The following is a 19,290-nucleotide window of genomic DNA, read 5'->3' as shown; positions in this document are numbered from 1 at the left end:
TACAAACTTTTAAAATAAAACTATTTAAACTTCAATCCAGTCTCAGCAAAAGTCTGCATTCTGCTATTCATTCTTTTCTTCGACGCTCGTATACCTATATTTTTATATAAAATCCTTTTTTTATAAAAAGGAGAATAAAAAGGCCGAAAGTAATAGGAGGAAGGAGAAAACGAATCGAGAAATAAGTACCGTTTGATTCGAAGACGAATTTCGAAGACGAAGGAACGAGAAACGTTTCGTACTACTTGCTCTTTTTTTTCTTCTACCTCTTCCTCTTCTTCCTCTTCCTTCTTCTTCTTCTTCTTCTTCTTCTTCAAAAATCGCTCGTTAGAACGAGCTCGAGCAACGTGCCACGAAAGGGGAATTAACTTTGAAGACTTTTTTAAGTTGAAACGTTCGATTGGGGAGGGATAAGCGCGCGTGTGTGTGTGTGTAAGGATGATGGGTGGGGGATGAAAAAAAGAAAAACTATCATCGTTTCTCTTCTCGCGTATCTACGTAAAAAGCGTAGCAATCGAAACAGGGTCTTTCTTTAGATTCGTACATTCTTCATTGAAGAAAATATCATTGAGTCTATCGATTATCCTTCCAATGGCTTGCGAACGACGTTATATAAATTATCGATTTCTAGGATTTTCCGTTGGAAAAATCAATAAACCGAAACCCTTTCTCGATACGTAGAGAAAGAGAAGAAAAAAGAAAAAAGAAAAAAAGGACAGAGAAAAAGACCTGCTTTGGCATCTCGTGTTTTCTTCGTGTAGATAACCACAAAGGGAAAAGAAAGTAAAGCCGTTCGTGACCGAGTTAGTTAATCCTTTATCCGATTACTAAACCGTCGATACTAAAACTCCTATCCTAGCTTCTGTGCGTAAAGGTATCATGGTAACAATGTTAAATCCGTGAGGGAAAAAAGGAAAAAGTAAAAACAAAATTGGAAGAGAGATAAAAGAGAGAAAATGAAAAATGCGTAAGAAGGAATCGGTGTTTTCTGACCTTAGAATAACCTACGAAAAGGTGTTAAAATTAAATGGTTCTTCATTAGCGAAACGCGCGAACGTGATTTCGACCACAAACAGATTAGAGGCGAGCGGCTTTCCGCTACTTCGTTCCTCCGACCAAGTAATTGCCTACACAGCGCGCGGTACGGACGCTGCCGTACCGGAAATGGGACGGTTCGTGGCGCCGCGTAAGCTCGTTCTACTACTCTGGCGTTTCTGAAAGTACGAGAGAGAGAAAGAGAGAGAGAGAGAGAGAGAGAGAGAGAGAGAGAGAGAGAATGTGATAAAAAATGAGAAAAAGGAAGGTTAAGAGATGACCCCTTGAACTTGCATTTAAACTCTTCTCACTTCTTTTTCCTAACCTTCCGGGAAAATTACCAATCGTTTCATCGATACTATCTACTATAAATCGCGAAAGAAGGTCTATCTTAACGGCGAAAACTCTCGTTTACGATCTTAGTTTTATCGTACGGGAAACTACTTGCTATAATACGCTACTTTCTTGCACCTTCTCTCTCTCTCTCTCTCGTCTGACTCTCTATCTCTACTACTTTCTTTTACATTTTATTTTATCGTTCCAATTTCATTATATAAAATTACTTTTGAATTTGTTTGCACATTTGCACGACTCTAATTGTAATCGTTAAACGCAAACTCAAGTATAATTCTTAAAGTAATATTTCTCTTATTTTGTTTTAACAATATTTTGTCGTTTGATTTAATTGTTATAATTAAATGTATCTTTTTACTGATTTAATGTAATAATAATTCGTAATATTTGTTACATTTTAGAAAGTATAAAATATCACAATGTCGAGGGGATCTTAAGCGACTTTGGGAAAGCTCGATGGTAAAAAGTATGAACTAGAAGAGCATAAAGTTTTTCTCGTACGATGTCAAACCCTCAAAGAAAATACGTTCGATCGTGGCTCTAACCTTCTCGGGATCTCTCGCGAGGACTATTTTTCAGTCATTGTGAGTTAACGTATAGTATGGTTAGGTATAAGAAAGGTTTCTTTATCGACGGACAAACTTGAATCATCGCCATGTTACACATCTTTGCTTGTAGAAAATTAAAGTAAATTCAAAAATTCATCGTTATCTTTATTATTATATATTTATTTTCATTTTCAAAAAACAATTTTTTATTCCTTTTAAGAAAATGACTTTTCGCGTCCACATTATGAACAAACAAACAAACAAATAAACGGACAAACGAACAAACAAATAAATAAATAAGTAAATAAGTAAATAAACAAATAAAACTGGAAAAAATAATGCTCTTCGATGTTTATCGAATATATAATGGAATATAAAAATATCATTTATACCGTACACGTTTTTTCCATTGTGTTCATTTTTATTTTATTGCGTGTGTACGAAGCACAACAATGAAAACACGCAGAGCAGTATCCTATAACAGCACGTAATAGAATACTATATAACTATTAATTACATTAGCCGATGAATTCCATTGTCTTCCGATAATAGTACCTACGCACGGCCGTTCCATTCGTTTAAATTTCAACAATGACGTAAATATCATTCATCAACGACAAGAAAGCCGCCAAAATGGACCATTAAAATTGATCGCGATGTCAGTTGGATTAAATGTCGATCTTAATCATTGCTTATAAACCATTTTGGCGAAGCAATAAAGGCAACACCGATGATTCATATTTGAAAGAAATAATGTTTCTTAGAATAGAAAAGTTAAATAAAACAATATTATAATTACGTGTGATCGCATTAATCCGTCTGAGTCCTTTAGAACATTAACAGGTTGAATCAAAAAAAAGTTTTTACTCTTTAAAAATAAATGAAATGCTCTTTAAAAAATCTCGAAGAAGAATAATTGATTTATAAGATGACTTACTTTCGACTCTATCTAACTTCTCACCCATTTAACTTTTTACCTATTCAGTGTGATCTGACTAACCGTAATCAAACAATATTTAAGATTCTTCGTCCTTAGAGTAACCATCTAAAATTTTCATCGAAGATCGATTACAAAGACCTTTCTAAAGCAAATGAATTGTTCTATTGTTCTCGATACCCATCGAAAACGTATGATAGTCATCTATCAAGTCGATACAATGTATGTGTACAGATATAGCATGCATCAGGCTACGCAAAGTATATTTCGAGTTTACACGGGTTCACTTCTACCTCCTCGAGTAGCATAGGATATCAATTTTATGTCTAGGCAGAACGATATCGGAGCATGCTCGACGAGCAAAACCGAAGGCGAGCCTTGTTTATGACTATATTAATTATTCCTATCGCGTATATTCCAGGCTGGTTTCGTATTCCAACACATTGCACCGCAGGATAGTCATACTCGCGGTCACATTTGCCACTCGCACTTGTAATAATACATCCGTGGCTTGCCTCGTTTCGTGCCAGCTCGATACCGATATAAACGTGCCCGTAACCTTTCCTAATATTTGCAAAATCATTAATTAAACATTTTTATCCCTACCCTAAAAAATAAATTTATTATAAATACGGAACAAATTATAATTCTCCAATTCGCATTACGTACTATTTATTTTTCACTTATTATTACGATACCAAATAAATATCAGGATTGCTTCGATTTCTTCTTTTTCTTTTCTTTTTTTCTTTTTTTTTGTTCAAACACTCGATGAGAATATATCGATCGAACTAAGAATTAGGTTGCTCTATAATTTTTATTATTAATAATACTTTGGACGTGTTTGTAATAAAAAAACAATTTTAAAAGACTATCCATGCGAAACACAGAAACGAAAAAGTCAAGTTCTAAAATGATTTTTATCCTCGAATAATCCTTCCTTCGTGTACATGGCACGGTCTTACATATATGTATATTTCTAGAATATCTCGAGAACACGGTTAGTGCATCGTCATCGATAGCCAAGCACGATACGCATCCGTGAACCGATAAATTGCCGCTGAGCGCTCACTCTTTCTCGCCTCGTAAACGAGAAAAACGGCGAACGTCGAGTCTCATGGAAACGGCACGAATCCATTTAATATATCGTCAGACATCGCGAGAGCCAGAAAAAGAGAGAGAGAGAGAGAGAGATAGAGAGATAGAGAGAAAGAGAGAGAGAGAGAGTATGAGAAAACCAGGATCGACCGATCGATCGATCGTTAAAAAAAACTTAGAACGACAGGTCATTTCCATTTCCTCTTGATTCTCATGGCACTGTAGTCGAGATAAAAATTTGCCATATAAAATAATTGATAGCTTTTTTAATTTCAGAATTTTATTTTCAAACACGATACGTCTAGACGCGACTTTAGGCTTTCTGAACATTAAACAGTCAAGGTGGTAAAGTATATTTAAGTATATCATCTTTTATCGAAGTAGAAAACTAAAAAGAAGGTATAGATATATGTATATATAGAAAAAAATAATGTCATCTCATCGGACACTTTATTTTTACGCTCGTAAAATGTATTCTCTTCTAACTTCTTTTTTCGTCTTTCTTTCTCCTTTTTTATTTTTTTGCTCTTCTTTTTCTCTTTTTTCCTTTGCGGACGATTAACGTGACAGAATAGGTTATTAAAAATAATCTCTCGTGATTTAAACGTACCACGGAGTTTACGTCCTTCAGGATCGTTAGATATTATTTACAAGAGGGGGACAAAATTTCATGGGATTTAATTGATCCTCTCTTTCTGGTCCTTCTCGGTAAAAAAAAGAAAAAAGAAAAGAAGAGACGAAAAAAGAAATTATGCTGTCTAGGGTAGTGATAAATAAACAGAGAGTTTAAGAAGATATCCTCTACGAGGATATGTATATGTCTACGAGAACATGTATATGTATACGTATGTATATACTTTTTTCTTTCTTTCTTTCGAAAATATCTCAATACTTTGAAATTTTCACGTGGTATCATACGTATAATACATCATCAAAAGTCTGATGGACTTCGCACCACCGTTTATTAAATTTTAAGAACTTGGTTTAAGAAAAGCGCCCGGTCGGTGGAAAAACAGTAAATTTTCTTATTTACTCTGATATCGCTGAGGAAGGAAAAAAAAAAGCAATAAGGAAAGTTTACATATTTCAAAGTGGATTATTAAATTTTTTACTACGGAAGAAATTCGCGAAGCTCTTCGAAATAAACATATTAAATTTTAAGCACGTTCGGTTAGAAAAGCCCATTGGTCATCTTTCCCGAGATCTAATTGATTTTCTATTTTTTGTTTTGTTTTATATTTTTCCAATCCTCTTCGATATCGCTGACCGACGAAAAAGAATTAAAAAAAATAAAAAAAAAAAAAAAAGAAAATTCAATACGCCGCGCGCTGCCGGATTAGAAATGTTCAATAGTCAACGCGCTATATGTTCCCCAAAAATTTCATACAACCTGAAAACCGACTCGGGGCTCGTTATTGTTATCCATATCGACAATAACTCGAAAATTTTGGGAATATTCATCGACTTTTGTCCTAACCTTTTGCACTATAAATGTGTGCGTATATATGTGTGTGTGTGTTTATGTTTGTATGTATCCTATGTGTTCAGGAAACAAACGTGTTCGGATTATCCGCCATCCGATCGCCGAATTCGGTTTGAGATGCGAATGCGGAAGGAGTACAAGAGTGGGCAGACTGCTTCCTGGAAAATTTAACGCACTTGCATTTACATTTAGAGAAGTTTCTCTTACGGGCCACTGTTCACTCCCTTTACCCCATAGTCCTCTTTCTCTCTTTCTCTCTCTCTCTCTCTGTCTGTCTGTCTCTCTTTCTCTCTTCTATCTTCCTCTCTTCTCTCTTCTATCTTTCTCTCTCCTCACTAATCGGATTTGGAAAATGGTACTCGAAACCCGAGAGATTCGTTCTTAACGTTGTAAACACGCTCCATCGAACAAGCTGCGAGAAAGAGAGAGAGAGAGAGAGAGAGAGAGAGAGAGAGAGAGCGCATGCTCACCAGTCTAACATTAGTCCAATACCACCTTAAACGTAGTACCTACCATTCGTAACTTTGTTGTATCGTTACTGATGTTGTTCCGTTGAGACCGCACTCACGGTTGATTATCCAATGCGATTAGCATAACAAATTTACGATGAATTTTTCGAGTTTAGAAAATTTTTGTTAGTAGCACTAGTTGCTCTCGATAATATCAGAGAGCAAAAAGGAAATATGACTTTGCTATAAGACTTTGTACCTTCGCCTCTTTTATTTCCTCCATTCTTCTTCTCTTTTTCTTCTTCATTCTTTTCGCTCAATAAAATAAGAATATAAAGTATATCGATAATCGATTTTTATATTTTTATAGCTCCTAGCGGGTAACAACAATCCGTACACCGAGAAAGAACAAATCTTCGATCCCGCCATCGTAGCGACGAAAATCCGTTTCATACCCTATACCTCTCATATGCGCATGGTGTGCATGCGCGTCGAGCTTTATGGTTGCCCATGGATCGGTAAGTGATATTTATGTGAGCCACGTTCTAAACCGCCACGATAAATAATATTTCATCTTAAATAAATCCCCTATTGTGTTAAATGAAAGAAGAAAATTTTTTAATCCGACATAAAAGGGACTTTAAAGGAGTCGATAATTGTTCAAGTACATTGTACGTGACATAAAAGGTCGACACTAATACGCATTACTTTTCCTTCTTTGCTTTTTTTAGAGGGTCTGGTCTCGTATTCCATGCCCCAAGGAATAAAGAGGGGTTCGGAGGTTGACCTTTCCGACAGAACATACGACGGCAGCGAGGAAGGAGGTTACCTCTCCGGGGGACTTGGTCAACTTGTCGACGGCCAGAAAGGTCCTGACAACTTCAGATTGGACATCAGTGGGAACGGGAAAGGTAACGCCAATGCCTTCGTGCTAGATAAGATTACGGTTGCCGTTAGATCGTGTCCAGATTAGCACTACAGAGACGTCTTAGTATGATTCAGGAGATACCGTTTCTCTCTCTCTCTTTCTCTCTCTCTCTCTCTCTCTCTGTCTCTCTATCTCTCTGTCTCGCTTACTCATTCATTCACCTCCTAACTGATCTCTCGCAAGCTTACTTTGAGTCTACAAGATGAGCCGAGCGAAAGAGAATGTTTGAATATACCTACTGCTTTTATGAGACACTGATTTTATCATGTCGTCTACATCCATGGTCTAGCAGTGTATATTCTCGACGTTATTAGCAGTGTCGAGACGACTGAATTTAAATAGCTTAAGTCAATTTTATATAACTATTTGATATTCATCAATGTTATAGAAATAATAAACTTATTCGACATTCTTAAATTCATTGTTAAAACTCTTATCGAAGTTAGGTAAAAGTTTTTATTACTATTACTTCCACTACCACTACCACTACTACTACTACTACTGCTACTACTATTACTAGTACAATGCGGATAATAGGAGATTATACCGAGTATGGTAATCCATCATTATCATTTTTAACCTAATAATCCTTTATGTGAATCCCAGAATTTCCTTCGTTTCATCCAATTCCGAATCATCCCTTATCTATATTTGATCTTTGTAAATTTATTACTTTTACTTTTGCGTAAATTACGTTCGTGATAAGGTAAATATACTATTTCCGATCGTTTCTAGTTTATTCAAAACCGGTGAAACAGGCTACGAAAAGTTTTTTCCTCTTTTCCCTTTTTATTCTCTTTTTGTTTTAAATTACATAGCAACACCCTTTTGGATAATATTTTTCATCGTAGAGATCCCTTCCCGCCGTTTTAATTATACCTTTAGAAAGAGATGATGGTAGAAAGTATACAATAAAAACAAGCGAATTATTTACGAAGTTTCGCATATTTCGTTAATATCCTATCGCAGAAATGTCGAAGTTAGGGTGCGAGTAAGCGCACAGAGCGAGGAAAATTTCATGCGGCGCGACGGAGCAAGGCGGTCGATAACAGGTGCGTTTGAGAGTTTAGAACGGAAGAGAAATATTCTATAGTAAGGATAGTCTTTCGATGCGACGAGAAAGGAAGGAAGGAAGGAAGGAAGGAAGGAAGGAAAAGCTTGGACCCTCGAATCCGAAACGTGTTCCGCGGGCGCACTCGAATCTGTTCCAATTTACATTTATATTGAAGCACCAGCTAGTCTGCAAGCGGCATTGCCTGTTTATCCGCTCTCTGGATACATTTGTGTCTTTCCATTTACGCCAAGGGACATCTCGCAACGGCCAACGTCTCGCATCGTGTCTGCATCTCCTTCACTTTTCTCGCTCCTTCCTAAACTTTTAAGCCCATGGCAATGCCACGTTCAAATCTCACGAAATCAAAAGCACCGACTCGATGAGAACCGGACTCTTACGGATAAGATTCTTTCGATTTTACTGAGATTCGAAAGAAAGAAAGAAAAACAACAACAACGGAGAATGGAAAAAGAAGAGTTTTCTTTTCGTTTCACTCCTCCGTTATTTCCTTCGCATAATTCAATAAGAATACTCGAGTATTTGAAATGGATAACATTAACTTCTTAGATCTATGAATTTTACTAAAGTTCTATTTGGAAAAATATAAACGTTAAAAGGAAAGAGAATCATCGTGCAGTAAACAGACTAGTGCTAGACACCTAGACATTGTTGCTTATCTTACGACCCTCGTGAAGCTTTAGAATTGATGGTAGATAGCGAACGAAGGCAACGACGACACAGGAAACTGGAAACTATTTACTCGTGGGACAATATTAAGGATGGTTGCCATAGTGGTAGTGGTAATACTGGTAATAGTAGTAGTAGTAGACTCTATGGGGGTTTATATGAAAGACGGATAAGTCAAAGCGATATAACACACAAGAGAAGAACCAAGGACTTTGAGAATATACCAACGAAGGGTAGAAGGAACTAAAGGATGAGTCGTTGTCCAAGAAAGATCCGAATAGTCTATGATCCTGATACGTACACCATGTAAACGGCTACACGATTGAAATTCTTGTAACTTATAATAATAATAAATATAATAAATGACAGAAGACTAAAATCAAAAAAAAAAAAAAGAAAGGAGATTTATTTTAAACTATACATTTTATTATTACGATAAATTCGAAAGTTAACAAAGGCAAGATATTGCTTTCGTCGTTGTAGCTCGTAAATTAAAAGCTTCATTTTGTCTTGTATCATTTGCAGTATATTAAGCTCATTATTAATTAAACTCATTAGCCCGGTGCACCGTGCGGGCACTACCTGATAATGGAAATATTAACACCGATAAGGTAAACATTTTGCAAGCGAATTAAACGAGAATTACCTCCGAAAGAGGACTCTGCTTTTTCTTTTTTGTGAAATTAAAAAATGAATACTTCTTAATTAAGTCTTAGCTTATTGCAGTAAAACATGAGACATGAATGTTAATTAAATCAAAAATGCATCATGCGTTTATAAAGTAAATATAATATCTGCAGTACATAAAAATCAATAAATATAATTAAAAGCTTGTTAAATGTATATACGGATAAAATAATATACGTTTCCATGAAAATAATGGGATAATGATTGGTTAAAAGAAGAAAAAGATTGCTTTTATCTTTTCACGTAGAGTTTATGGTTGTTGCAGCCCATTTTCAATCCACGTATTCCTCTAGGACAAGAAACGTGTTCTCCCAATGCGCACGCACTCGTAGAAGGAATCTAATGGGGGGGAAAGCAGTGCAATAACTGCTTTTGCGGTTGGTTCGTGCCTCGAAAACTCTTGCATTCAACGTTCCGTTGTTTTCCAACAAAGCGTATTTACCGGATGTCACGTGAGAGGACTCACCGCGATAAAAATACGTAAAATTAGAAAAAACGGGACGAACGAATCTCGTCTATTCAATCTCGACGCGATTTTAATTTAGAACGTTATTGTCCAGGCACGATTTATTACGATCAATCCAATCCTATGATACGTCCATTTAATTAGTATAAAAGTGCATTATGCCGCGGAATAAATTAGTTATAAATTTGTAATAACTCCTACACAATCATATATCTATATATCGATCGAAAAATACGTAATGAATATCTCGAGGATAGTTATTATTAAAGCCAATTCGATTTTATATACCTGTTAAATTTAAAAAGTAAACGTTTTAAATGAAAGCTCTTCGACGAGTGAATGCGTTCATACGTGCGGAGATACGTATGCACGTACGCGTATATATATGTACGTACGTGTGTATGTATAAAAAAAAAAACGTAAGAGAGAGAAAGAGAGAAATTTTTATACGCGTCACTCGATACCTACCGCTAAATCTTCAATCGAGATGAAAACTCCCATCGGCCTGCCATACAGGGAGAACGTAGTTTCATAATTAAATCAACAATATAATGAAAATGCGGTTATCCATTTGCGATCAAATTCGCGTCACGTAGGAGCCGTCACTTCGCTACGATCACGCGAGACGTTTCATTTTTCGTCGGTACGTGCACCGATAAAATTATCGGATATAATACTTTTCAAGGGGACGCTACACTGGGACGGATCGGTACTGGAAGGGAAATGGGGAGTGAGCGATTCGATAAATTTACTTTTTTCCTCTCTCTCTCTCTCTCTCTCTCTCTCTCTCTCTCTCTCTCTCTCTCACTCTGTTACTTTTTTTCTTTTTTCTCCTTTTTTTTTTAAACTAACTTTATTGAGCGCTAGATTGACAGCTTTGTCCTATTTCGTTCAAAAAACTGCTTTCTATTTCTTCTTTTTTATTTTTATTTTTTAACTATTCTAAACGAATTACATGAACTTGTACATTTATTCGAACGTACCTTGTTCTAAAAATCCAGAATTAATCAACCATACTGTCCCCGTATGATATCGTTAAATTTATATTCAAGAGATTAATTTTATCTATTAATTCTATTAATAAACTTTCGTTATGACTTTTCCATTCTTTCATTTTATCTATATTTTTATATTTTTCCTTTTTTTTTTTTATTTCAGGATATGAATGGGTCGGATGGAAGAATGACACGCCAAATATGTTGGGCAAACCCGTCGAGATAACGTTCGAGTTCGATTACTCAAGAAACTTCACTGCCATACATCTTCACATGAACAATTATTTCACCAAGGACGTGCAGGTAATCGTGTCGGTTTCTATATTGATCTTAATGACATCTGTTTTTCGTTCTTGTCAAAGGAAAGGAGAAATAAATTAAAAAAAAAAAAAGAAAAGAGAACAATAAAAAAAGAGAAAAAAGAAAAAGAAGAAGAAAAAAGAAGGAGGAAGAATTTAGTGTTGTATTATTTCTCTTCTCTTCGGTGAGATGAGTCGAGATAGAGTTTCAGACTCTAAACGAAGACGTTGCTTTAACTTGTCAAGCCAAACAAAGTCTTCTTTGTCTTCTCACACTGGCTGGCATTTCACGCTTGAAACCTCCGTAGGTATTCTCCTACGCGAAGGTTTATCTCGGCGTCGGTGGAAACCAGTTTAACGGGGAACCTGTCCATTTCTCTTACATACCAGACCTGGTGTTGGAGCAAGCCCGCGAGGTTACTATAAAGCTTCACTCGCGTGCCGCTCGCTTTCTCAAACTTCAACTATATTTCGCGGCACGGTGGATCATGCTCAGCGAGGTAATCTTCGAATCAGGTAAGATAACATCTATCAGATTCGAAACACACAAATATCGAAATTCTGTTTGAAAATACAAATATATATTGAAAATATAATTAATAATATCAATTAATCAATTAATCGAATAATTGAATAAGATTTGACATTAAATCGATAATAATCCGTTCATTGAATTTATTCATTCATCAATCCAAATTTATGAATATTTCTATTCTTTACTACGTTCTTACTCCTACTCTTACTTATGAATTACTTTTATTTTTATTTTTATTCTTACTTATAAATTACTTCTATTCTTACTTATGAACATCGCTGATAATATTTAAAAAAGATAGTATTAGATTTTAGAATATTAGAAACATTTAATCGTTTCACCAAATAGCATTAATTGTAATTCCTTGATATGTGCAGTTCTTTCGGAATGGAACAACACTGACGACGAGGAAGCCAAGAACAAAAGTTCCATTGTACTGGCGACTGGCAGCCCCTATCAGAATAACGAGGGTCCGTTGCAAAGGGACGAAGTGAAGGCCACTTTTAATAAGGAGGAAAACAACGATAACGCCTGTGAGTTTTTTCCGGTATCAAGCATTGTTTCACTTAGAAAAACTCTTATGCTTTTTCCCGACGTTTAACAACAAGCAAATACTAACTTTAGCTTGATGATTACGTGTATAGGGAGTTCAAAGTACGTGATAAAGAATATAAGAAACAGCATAGTGCTGAAGCAGATTCTTAGCAAAACCAAAAAATATGACGACTTTAAAGCAATCTTCAAATTAATACAAAAAACAATCACGTTAGGAAAATGAATTTTTAATGTCGAATCGAATAATTATTTTCTACTCTCAATCAATTAAGTAAATAAATACCAAACATTTCATTTGAGTTGCTAAGGGATTATCAATTGTCACGTTTACAAGGGAAATCATTTACAGGTTACATAAAAAAGACAAAGGAAAGAAAAAGAGAAAACAAAGTAAACAAAAAAAAAAGAAGAAACAAAAACGTACTTGAGCATCACTCGGCTAGTTTTCTTTTTTTTTCCAAGGCAGGACTAACGGCAAGGAATGAAGCCAATTAAAACGATTAATTTCTTCCTGGACTTTATTTCTTGACAGTCTCTTCAGTTGTTAGTATCGGTGTCCTCCGAACTTTTAAAAGGATAGGGAAAGGAAGATCAAAGTTTCCCATTAATATCTTCCATCGAGTTGTTTAAAAGAGAAAATCTATATCATTTTCCTATCCTTCTTTATCAATTCCTCGTCTTTAGACTTTCGCAATGGAGATAAAGAGAAGAAATCTAAAATGAAATTAATAAATAAGAATTTTTCTTATTTTAAAATTATGAAAAATAGAGAGAGAGAGAGACATAGAGAGATATAGAGAAACATACAAACATACATATATCTATATGTATGTGTATGTATGTATGTATATATATATGTAGAGAGAGAGAGAGAGAGAGAGAGAGAGAGAGAGAGAGAGAATAGAATGAAAAATCAAAGTGGACCTTTTTTTTCTATGCCTTCTCTTTCTATTCTTTCATTTTAAATACGACATGCCTAATGTTTCATTACACGTTGCTCCATATTTGCACCCAGGGTAAAAGTATTCATCCATGTAATAATACACGAGTAAAAAGCGGAAAAGTATGAGGAAAGGAAAGGGGTAAACGAAAGAAAGGAAAAGAGAGCGAAAGAGTGAGCGAGAGAAAGAGAAAATAGAGAAAGAGGTAAGCTAGAAAAGGAGAAAAGTAACGACACGCTTTTCTCGAGCCGAGCCGAGGCGTACGTTTCGCGCTGTACGTTAACAAACGACGCACTGCAAAAGCTTCAAAAGAGGCTTCGTTTCACCTACCTCCGAGTAGTAATAACTTAAAGGGAAATGAAGTTACCAATCGCGAAAGTTCTCCTTTCTCGAAAATGCTGACGCGCTCGGGCTCATTTCTTTTTCTTTTTCTTTTTCTTTTTCTTTTTTTTTTTTTTTTTTTTTTTCTTTCCATCGACTTGGCAAGGCGAAAAGGTATGCATTTAAGTTGAATTTCAATTTCGTTATAACCATTGGATTTTCCCATTTTTTTTTCTTCTTTTTTTACGTAAAAATGAATTTAATAAATCTTCAATTTATTCATTCATCAAGTACCTACGTATAAAAGTCCATCGATCATTCCTATTTTTCTTTATTTTTTTCTCTCTTTATTTATTTATTTACTTATTTTTTTTTTCTTAATTAGACGTTAAATATCTCGAATAAATTTCTAATAATAATCGTTTATCTGCGTGTTTAAACTGATCGCAAGAAAAGTTCGTGTAAAACCTGAGCCGGCTTTTTATTAGCGAGGGAAAAAAAATTCAATAAAGGTACGACATGAAATATGTTTGATAGAGGGAGAGGAAGAGAGAGAGAGAGAGAGAGAGAGAGAGAGACTAGCGTTATACTATGCTCCTGATGAAATCAGTTGGATAGACGGTACATGGGATAGGCCGAACATTTTGTAATCAGATCGATCGATCGACAAGGTGCCGCTCAAGCGGAGTATAGGTTGTGAGCTTCGCGTCCAGCACAATCATCATTATCGCCCGATCGTACATTATGCGGGTCTGCCTGTAACGATGCTTCCTAGCGTAATAGGACGCGTGGCCTTATGCGTTAGGTGACCACTTTGTGTGATGTGACGGCTTTATAAGTACGTAGGTATACGATAGATATATTCGTTCAGAAATTTATGTGCCTTAATATAAACGTGATAAATGATATACGTATACGATACACGTATTGAACTATCTAACAATAATCCAAGTGAATATTATCGATCTAATCGAATTATTTTCAAAATATATATCTCTACCTGTACATTAAATTTACCATCGACTTAAATCGATAAATTTTCTATGAGATTGAAATTACAACGTTACTTACTATCTCTATGGTCACTCGTTATCTGATGTAATCTGATGTATCTGATGTAATAAATAAGATGGGACTTATTGGAACTTATAGAAAAATGATTGTAATATTACAAGTAAAATATATTTAAAAGAGAAACTATTATATTATACTGAAATAATGAAGAACAAAGTTTGTATGTAATTGGATTCTGTTATATAATACTAGAGTCTGTGCGAAAGATGTGATCATTGTTTCAACGAAGTTTATCTAAGTATCGATTATTACTCTATGTACCTCTTACAATACATAGAACTTCCTTCAGTTCCAGATAAGAAACAAGAGCCTGAGACAAAACAGTTTGTCGGTTTGGTCATTGGAATCTTAACAACGGTGATCATAATGCTACTGGCGGCCATCATGTTTATATTCTATCGGAATCGTAGACTCAAAGCTGCTCTTGCACCGTCAACATTTTACGATCAACAAGCCGATCTCAAGGTAAACTAATTTTCACATAATCTATTTATTATATGCAATAATATTACTACGAATAATGATTCATTTCGATGAAGACGATTCCTGAAAAAGCTATTCTTGCTTTATTCTCTCTCTCTCTCTCTCTCTCTCTCTCTCTTGCTTTCTTTCTTTTTTTATCCTTGTTCTTTTTTTTTTTCTTTTCATGTTTATCATCTTATCTTATTGCGAGATATTTACAAAAGTGAATATCAACTTTTGATAACTTTGTCCCGCATAAATGCGTTTACGTTTGTGTCTATGGGAATCGAGAATAGCAACTCGCGGAAAGTTTGTCCAGAGAGGAAGTCCGCACAAATAGAGAATGTCGACTGGGAATATTACTCTGGAAATACTTTTCCCGAACGGCCGTTATCACGTTCCAATATCTTACAATGAACAAACGGTAAACTAAAGTTCGCTACCGGACCGATATCGTTTCGATCTTGCAAAGGGTAAATGAATGAAACTATCTCTTTCTCTTTCTCTCTCTCTTTCTCTCTCTCTCTCTCTCTCTATCTCTCTCTCTCGATAAAAGCTATCTAAAAAAAAGAAAGAAAAAAAAATAATAGAAAAAAACACGAACGTGTTTTATTCTAAAAAAACAACAAAAAAAAAGAAAAAACCCATATAGGGCTACGTTCCAACTTTGTTTCTACATTGTCGTACATTTAATTAATTTAACTTGATTAGCAATAAAGAAAGAGAAAAAAGAAAAATGAGCATCTCTCTCTCTCTCTTTCTCTCTACCTCTATCTCTATCTCTATCTCTGTCTATCTATCTATCTATCTATCTATTCCTTTTCTTTTTTCCGCTTCACTATCCTTATCTTTCGTAGAAACATAAAACGTCAAGAGCTCGAATTAAATCTTTGAACACGCACGGATAGTCCATGTAATACTTTCTCTATTACTTCTACGGCAAACTTCAAACCACCGCATATCCATGTCGTAAATTTTGTTCTAACTCGAACTCACTCAACGAGGGAGAATTATTAAAGACATGTCCATTTCCATTTCAGTTCTCTTTACTCTTTACGTTGATATTCATACATGTGTCTCTTTTACCTAAGTACAGCGGGTTTAAAAAAAAGTTTATATGAATTTCCTTTGGACTTGAGTAGTATTACTTTTTATTTATATTAACAAATAAAAATTAATAAGTGTCAATTAATGCGCGCACAGACACACGATTAAGAATAATTCTTAATCTCAGAATAATTCTTACTTATAATAATTTAATTTTAACATCCATGAATAGATAAATTTATTCATTGATACTACTTGCAATACAATAATATCGATATATTCGTTTATTATATACGTTTCGTTTTAATTTTCTCTTGGTAAACGATAAAATAAGATATGCCCGTGTTTAAGAAATATTCTTCGATCGTTGTTGTCGAGTTAAAGCGTTGATCGAGCCATCAAGGCAGAATGATCGGCCATAAGAGGTCAGGAAGTCAGTACAGGACTTTTAGATAGCCTTAACGGGGAAAGAGGGACGTGTAGATAAGTACATAAGGGACCAACAAGAGTCGCTCTTGTGCGAGTGTGAGCATATAGTATAGTACAGGAGTATAAAAAGAAAAAAGAAAAATCGACGCTGGGTGAGACGTTCGAACGAAGAAAGAGAGAGAGAAAGAGAGAGAAAAATGAAAACGTTCGAGCAAGGAAGAGAAACAGAAAGATAGGGAGGAAAAGAGAGAGAGAGAGAGAGAGAGAGAGAGAGAGAGAAAGAGAGAGAGACTCACATAGAATCCCAATGGCTAAGTGGTTATCTTATCTTAACGGTGTGCCGTGGCATCTCACCAGGCTGATTCCTTCGACGCTCCTCCTAAAACGGAAATTAACAACCCCTAGACTCTTCTACCCTTCGGCAACACTGCTCCTGACGGTCCTCGCCTAAGGCCTAACTTTAAAGCACCATATCAATATCAATGGATATTACCTTGCGAATATCATTTGAACGTTTTAAGAGATAGAAAACTTTAAATGTTAACACGAAATTTTTAATATATATCGAGATATATGATATATTCGAGAATCTATGAAGAAATACGTAGCAATGATTATTCTATAATAATTCGTCTTATTTATTAATGTCATCTTTTTTTAAGAGTATTAAACTAATACGAAAAATTTATTAAAAGAACTTTCAATCGTTGCAAAAAAGAAATCACCGCTGGTGGATAATTAAAAAAGAGATACATCTTGTGTTCTCCAAAGATTCTATTAATAGTATCGAAATATCAGTCAATAGCTGAACTTGCGGAACTCGAGGAAGACTCGCGAAAAAGAAAAAAGAATTCCAAAAAGAAGAAACAAGAAAGAAAGAAAAGAAAGAGAAAAAAAAGAATGAGAATAACAAGTCTCTCGAGAGATACGAGGGAACTAATTAGTCGTACCTCGTCATCGTCCTATCCCTTAGGGATCATTCGTTGTAATAAAACAGCTAATTTCCGAAGTCCCTTGTTTTTTTTTTTTTTGGGTGCTTGTCTCTCGATTTTCTTTTCCCTACTTTTTTTTCCTATTTCTCGAGCTCGGGCACGTTTCGTCGAAAGACAAAGAAAACGAAGGAAAGGAATGACATGGGATAAGAATCTTTATTGTCCAATTTTGTCCGCCTTTTGTTTTAGATTCGTTCGCGTTTAAAAACAAGCTTAATGTTTAACATCAACATAACGAATCTTCCTAATTGATAATGCTTTCCAGTATAATCTACATGATTGAATGCAATAGTAAAGTCTTTCTTCGAATTGCAAAGTATATCGCACGAATAAATATGGATAGGTGATAAGTGGAGTAAAGCGAAAAAGACAAAAAAAAAGAAGAAAAATTTTATCAACCCTTTTATGTGTCAATTTCTTCCATTGATACTGCGATTTCATTTTCCTTTGTGTCTCTTTGGAATTTTTCTTTTTACTTTCTCTTTTTATTTTATTAACTTCTTTCTTTTTTCCAAAATTTTTTTCTGCTTTCTTTTTTTCTTTTTAATTTTCTTTTTATTTCGTTCGCGCGGTAATAAAGGTCCCAGGATTTCTAAAAAATAAAAAAAAAAAAAAAGGAGAAAACGAGTTTAAATTAATACGCCCGTGGAAGCAGCAGGAATCTCGCTTTATCGGGTCGTTTATTCATTATAAGCGCGAAACGAAGAGACCCGATCATCGGTTACCGATATTCCTGCAAAGTAATATTGCGTGTTGTTTGTATCCTTTTGTACATCGATATAATTCGTTTCTGCTCTCAGGGAAAAACTCCAAGCGCTTATTTTATATATATATATATATATATATATATATATATATATATATATATGTATATGTATATATATATTTTTTCGATTCTCTTCTTTTCTCTATTTTCTCTCGTTTTTGTTTTCTTTATTTCTTTTTTTCTCTCTTTCCCTTTTTCCTTTTTTTTTTTTTATATTTGTTGTTTCGCTTTTCGAAAGATACATATATACGCTCGAAATAAAACCGTTTGTCGGGTGACACGCGATATAACGCGACGCGACCTACATCAGCCACAAATGGAAACGTTTTTATTATAAATGGGCCAGTGAAGAGAGCTGGAGTAGGGAATAGCGGAGATTAGCGGAGAGTTTTACGTTCGAATACATGACACGCAGCTGTAGTATTCATCTCTCTCTTTCTCTCCCTTTCTTTCGGATGAACTCACATGAACATACAAGCACAAACTCACCCTCTCTCTCTTTCCCTATCTCTCTTTCTCTCTCTCTTTCTCTTTCTCTCTCTCTCTATCTATCTATCTCTCTGCCGGTTCTTCCTCGTCGATTGACCCAATAAATACGCGCGGATGGATTTGTACGAAACGACATGAACGAGTGAACCGAATGAACGGATAAATCTTACGTTGAGAGATTTTACGACCATTATATGTAGGTACATATATTGTATCAATTTTGTTCGATGCATTCATGAAAACTAGGAAAAGGTCAACTCTTTGCTTCAATTCAGAAAACGACAAACAGAAAATACAAATATAGAGGAACATTTATTCCATCTAATTGTTACATGTAATCTGACGATGAATGTTCCATTTTTATTTATACATATATCGATTTACTGTAAAATTATAATTTGTATTCTGTTTTCGAGGCTATTCTTTTAACATCAATATGTATCAATGAACATACGACAATTCTTTTTTAAAAATTACTGTTTCATATGTGGCTCATGAATCTGTACACATGCAGGTATATACGTTTGTTTCATAAAACATATTTTGTCTCTTATTCTGATATGCGAGACTAACAAGCAGTCGAAAAAAAAAGAGAGAAAAGAAAAAAAAGAATAAACAAGCAAAAAGAAAAAAAGAATTATATTTATACGGAAATTAGA

At 34.9% G+C, this 19,290-nt stretch overlaps 1 protein-coding gene across 6 annotated transcripts in view; it reads left to right on the top strand.

The window, feature by feature from the left end:
• The window catches only part of LOC122633137 (discoidin domain-containing receptor 2), a 144,211-nt gene that overhangs the window by 92,106 nt on the left and 32,815 nt on the right, over window positions 1-19,290 (top strand). For all 6 annotated transcript variants that reach the window (XM_043820694.1, XM_043820690.1, XM_043820692.1 and 3 more), the window contains 6 exons: window positions 6,275-6,422; window positions 6,636-6,815; window positions 10,885-11,024; window positions 11,329-11,536; window positions 11,933-12,088; window positions 14,736-14,911. In XM_043820694.1, coding sequence (XP_043676629.1) covers window positions 6,275-6,422; window positions 6,636-6,815; window positions 10,885-11,024; window positions 11,329-11,536; window positions 11,933-12,088; window positions 14,736-14,911 — 1,008 coding nt within the window. The remainder of the gene's footprint in view (window positions 1-6,274; window positions 6,423-6,635; window positions 6,816-10,884; window positions 11,025-11,328; window positions 11,537-11,932; window positions 12,089-14,735; window positions 14,912-19,290) is intronic.

The sequence above is a fragment of the Vespula pensylvanica genome, chromosome 11 (genome assembly GCF_014466175.1).
Source record: "Vespula pensylvanica isolate Volc-1 chromosome 11, ASM1446617v1, whole genome shotgun sequence".
In the NCBI taxonomy this organism is placed as follows: domain Eukaryota; kingdom Metazoa; phylum Arthropoda; class Insecta; order Hymenoptera; family Vespidae; genus Vespula; species Vespula pensylvanica.
This window is presented reverse-complemented; position numbering and strand designations above follow the sequence as displayed.